We start from the raw sequence: 4,362 nt of genomic DNA on the forward strand, positions 1-4,362 counted from the left end.
CCAAAGTTGTTGGTTTAGTCTCAAATCACGTCTAAAACATATATTGGGCCCCGTAGGCCCATATTAGGGACTTTATGATGAAATTTGTTGAATATTGATTTGGAATGTAAAGTTTATGACTCGGTTTTGTATAAACGTTAGTGTATAAGTCAATAATACCTCGTAGCCCTATTCTGGTAACAGCTTGGGTTTAGGGGGTGTTACACTGTTCATGAATGTTACACGACCTAGCGACACGACCGTGTGATCCTATTTTCGAATTGTACACGATTTGAGGACACAGGCGTATAGAGTAGCACCACACGGCCTCAGCTATATCACACCGTCGTGTGACCTCTGTTTACAGTATTTTCCACTTTTTTCTGTTTTGTTTTAGATTAGTCCTTACTTGTTTCTAAATTGATTTTTAGGTTCTGTAGGCCTGATTTAAGTTCTTTTTCCTCACATATACTATGAATAGTGATTGACTATTGATTTATGATGATTAAATTGAACTCTGAATTGTTTTTATTTATTATTGGACTTATTAATCATCGTAGTATCCCATAATCTTAATCCGATAACGGAGATGGATTAGGAGTATTACATCTTTAATATTTCAATCTTTTAAAAATCAAGTAAATATTGAAACATATTTCTTTAAAAAATATTTAAACATAAGATATATATTTTTAATAATATATTATTACATTTTTTTTTATCCTTTTGATAGTTATATGTATAAAGATGAAATGATAATTTTATAAACTACAAACAATTATGAGAACCATTCTTAACCATTAGAATCCATCCCACTCTACCTCAATCCACGTCCACTTTTCAAAAAATAAAAAAGAAATTCACTTCATTTGGAGCCAACCGATTCAAAACCCAGGTTTTACCACCCAACACCAAACAAAATAACAAAATTGATAATTTCTACATGTAAATTCTTTTTTCCTTTCTTAATCTGTATATCATCTTATTTCACAGGGACATAGAATTAAAAATTATGTTCATTTGAAAGATGCAGTTGAATCAATAATGCGTGAAAGACAACTGCACCGGTTTTTGGCTATTCTAGGCCAACCATCAACATCTGATTTACTTAACCTAATCTTTCTTCCATTAAATTTAGAATTCGAATTTGAGATACTACATCAAAATTCACGATAAAAATATATAAACCTACGTTAATACATGAAATACCATATTTAGGTTCTTTTTTAGTACCATTTTCAAGTTTCAATCCACTTTCTTAGTATCATGAACGGTTGAACATCGCCATGTTGATAAAAGGACTAAAGGCTAAATACTGAACCAAATTAGGTAATGCAGAACATCCGAACCGTTCTCTGCTGACCATAATTATGTGATAACGAATTGCATTAAAGTGCAATTAGATCTTCTAAATACAAGCAGCAAGAATTGAACATCATTCTTATAAGGTTTAACTGAACAGAAATGGAAGACCAATTATCCAAAACTCATACGTTTAACTTTTCCATTTCCTTCCTCAGTGCATTGGCCCTCACCAAGCTCCCAATGGTATTCACTGCCAACTTGAGATCCTCCAGTGGATTTCCGGGAGCCACTGTTTTGTACAAGTAACTGTCAAATGTCATCTTCTGCACATACTCATCCGCGCACATCTCCACGAAAGCTTCCCTTGCAGGGTTCGATCTGTAGAAGACCTTCTGCAACACATCTAATACCTTGTAGGTTGGCCAGTATTTCTTGTCCCACTTCTCCAAGTACTTCCTCAAGTCCCCTTCATCCACCATCTTCTTCCCATTCTCTGACCCCTCAACAATCGCCTCTGCACACATTCTCCCGCTCTTAGCTGCAAAGTAGATACCTTCACCTGAGCATTTCGTCACATATCCAGCTGCATCCCCAACTAAGGCTACCCTCCCGGATAACCTGCGTGGACGGGGATGCTCGGGGATTGGGTGTGCCTCAACTCGTATAATTTTACCTCCAAGGATCTTGTCCTTTGCTCTGTTTCTAGTGGCTAGCTGGAACTTCTTGATATCATTCTTGTGAGTCACTGTCCCGGTTCCAACTGCAACATGATCGCATTTGGGAAAAACCCAACCATAGAAATCCGGTGAAACATCATCTCCTACGTACATTTCAGCAAGATTCTCGTAGTAAACCATTTTGTCATCAGGGATTTTGATTCTCTCCTGCAATCACAACGCAATTTCATGAATAACCAAACCGAAGACATAATGTGGAGAACATGCTTCCCTGTCGAAGGCAAAGCTTGGTGCACACAATCATGGGTTTGATATTAAAATTAGAATCTCTAGCATCTGCAGCCCCTTCCCCTACTTTCAGATTGTGATCCCAGTCTTTTATATCCAAATAAAAAGGACCAATTAGTGTTCGTCGCTTGACCGGTTAACCCTATAGATTACTTCCTTTCTATAAATTTAGTGCATATATTTAACTCTATAAACTATTGTCTTTCTATAAATTTAGTGGAAAAGAAACACTTCCACAAAAAGGATGAGCCCCACAATGAATATTTTGAGCTAAACCATGCATTGAATAAGAACCTGAGATCTTGTTTAAGGGGACATTGAGCTCTTTACCAACACTCAACCAACAAACATCAAATAATAGTACTACATTAATAAGCATACTTAAGCATCCCAATGGTAAAGAGAAGCCTTTGCTACTGTTAGATTTCAAGTTTAAATCCCCAACTTATATGTGAAAGGGTGTTCAATTATGATCCTAATTTCTACTTATTCATACATGGATTCTCGGGAAAAATAAGCAAATCAACAACAAATAACTCGAAAATGGGTAAAAATATTTGTAAAAGAAAATTGAAATCTGTCTCAGAACAATATATATTACATATGCATGTACCTGAAATGCAATGGCGTAATCATAATCGCCAGCATTAATGGCTTTAGCAACACGAGAGTTAGCGCCATCAGCTCCAATCACAGCATCGACTTCCAAAGTGGCTTTGGCTCCCATAGCTCCTTTCTTCCCATCATACTCGGTGTAATGCAAAACATAGGGTTCTTCCCAATGTTTAGGCATATCCATCTTTAAGAACAGCCCATTTATAACGTTAGCTCCATTCTCCTTAGCTCTGTCTCTCAAGTAAGCGTCCAGTACTTCTCTTCTCACCATCCCAATGTATTCATGTGGTTTCAACGTTTGCCCGATGTCGACGGCAATGTTGGAGGGCGAAATCATCTTCATCTTGGTGACTCGCCGGTCGATGATATCCAAAGGCAAGTCAAATTCACCCACCATGCAAAGCGGGATGGCTCCGCCGCAAGGTTTGCAGTTGTCCAGTTTTCGTTCGATTAGGAACGTTTCTATGCCAGCCTTCGCGAGAGTTTCGGCGGCTGAGCCTCCTGCCGGACCACCCCCTATGATGGCTACCCTGAGGTTGCGGTTGCTTAGTTTTGGAGAAGTTTTGGCGGCTGACACATGGAATTTGACAGCAGGTTTGGAAAGGGTGGTGGTAGTGGAAGTGGGGCTGTGGACGGCGGAGCTATGGCGGAGGCCGTGGAAGGGCTTGAAAGCAATGGAGCTCATTTTTGAGAAATGTCAGAACTGAGGAAATGAAATCTTCAGTGGGAGTGTATTTGTTTTTGTAATAAAAAGGTGGATATGGTTGGGGATATGAGAAGGAAGTGACCGTTGGATTTGGAAAATAGACGGTGGAGATTGGGTTGTGGATATTAAGAGATAGATTTCGAGTTTTGTGCAGAAATTGCAGTTGAGAGTTGAGATTCGATGTATTCTATGGTTAGCTTTGTGCCACGTCATGCACTCTTTTTCTGGTAAATACGTCCGTTACCTTTCTGCATGCACCTCTATTTTAAATATAATATAAAGTGTGAAAATAACATAAGATATTTTTGGTAGGCATTTATCACTCTATTTTTTTCTGGTTCAGATCATAAAATCATTATCTTTTAAATAGGATTTAAAGTTTTATGCTTTTCAATTAATTTTTTTTTAAATTATTTAATTGTTGATTTAATCGAATTTTTAATAAGTTTAACTGTTATGTGTAAATTCATAATCTAATTTATTTAAAATTACTTTTCGAATCAATACCTTAATCGATTTTTGATCCAATCGATATTTAATTCGATTAAAATTTTAAATCACAAATATAATAGTTATAAGATTATATTTGACCACTTAAATTTTTAACGTTGTGTTATCATTTTATCCACAATACATAAAAGGATAGATGATGAATATATCAAATATTAACCTACAATTATATATTGTCAAACAGTTTAAATATATGTGAATCTATTTATTTTATATATTTTTATACATTATAATATATTAATTTTTTAAAATTTAATAAATTGTTTGTATCTTAGTTTTATA

General features: G+C 36.1%; 1 protein-coding gene across 1 annotated transcript; it reads right to left on the reverse strand.

Annotated features, from left to right (window-relative positions):
* Positions 1-1,309: 1,309 nt before the first annotated feature.
* On the reverse strand, positions 1,310-3,717 carry LOC107897682 (geranylgeranyl diphosphate reductase, chloroplastic). The gene is made up of 2 exons (XM_016823212.2): positions 2,863-3,717; positions 1,310-2,168 (listed from the first exon to the last, which is right to left on the reverse strand). Exons 1-2 carry the CDS (start codon positions 3,547-3,549, stop codon positions 1,467-1,469), a joined length of 1,389 nt encoding a protein of 462 aa, XP_016678701.1. The 5' UTR covers positions 3,550-3,717; the 3' UTR covers positions 1,310-1,466.
* Positions 3,718-4,362: the final 645 nt, after the last annotated feature.

Source organism: Gossypium hirsutum, chromosome A03 (assembly GCF_007990345.1).
Source record: "Gossypium hirsutum isolate 1008001.06 chromosome A03, Gossypium_hirsutum_v2.1, whole genome shotgun sequence".
NCBI classification, from domain to species: domain Eukaryota; kingdom Viridiplantae; phylum Streptophyta; class Magnoliopsida; order Malvales; family Malvaceae; genus Gossypium; species Gossypium hirsutum.

Coding starts and splice junctions, on each gene's coding strand:
- LOC107897682 (XM_016823212.2), bottom strand. CDS start 3,549: ATGAGCTCCATTGCTTTCAAGCCCTTCCACGGCCTCCGCCATAGCTCC. Junction 2,169..2,862: donor ATTACGCCATTGCATTTCAG/GTACATGCATAT, acceptor TTGTGATTGCAG/GAGAGAATCAAAATCCCTGA.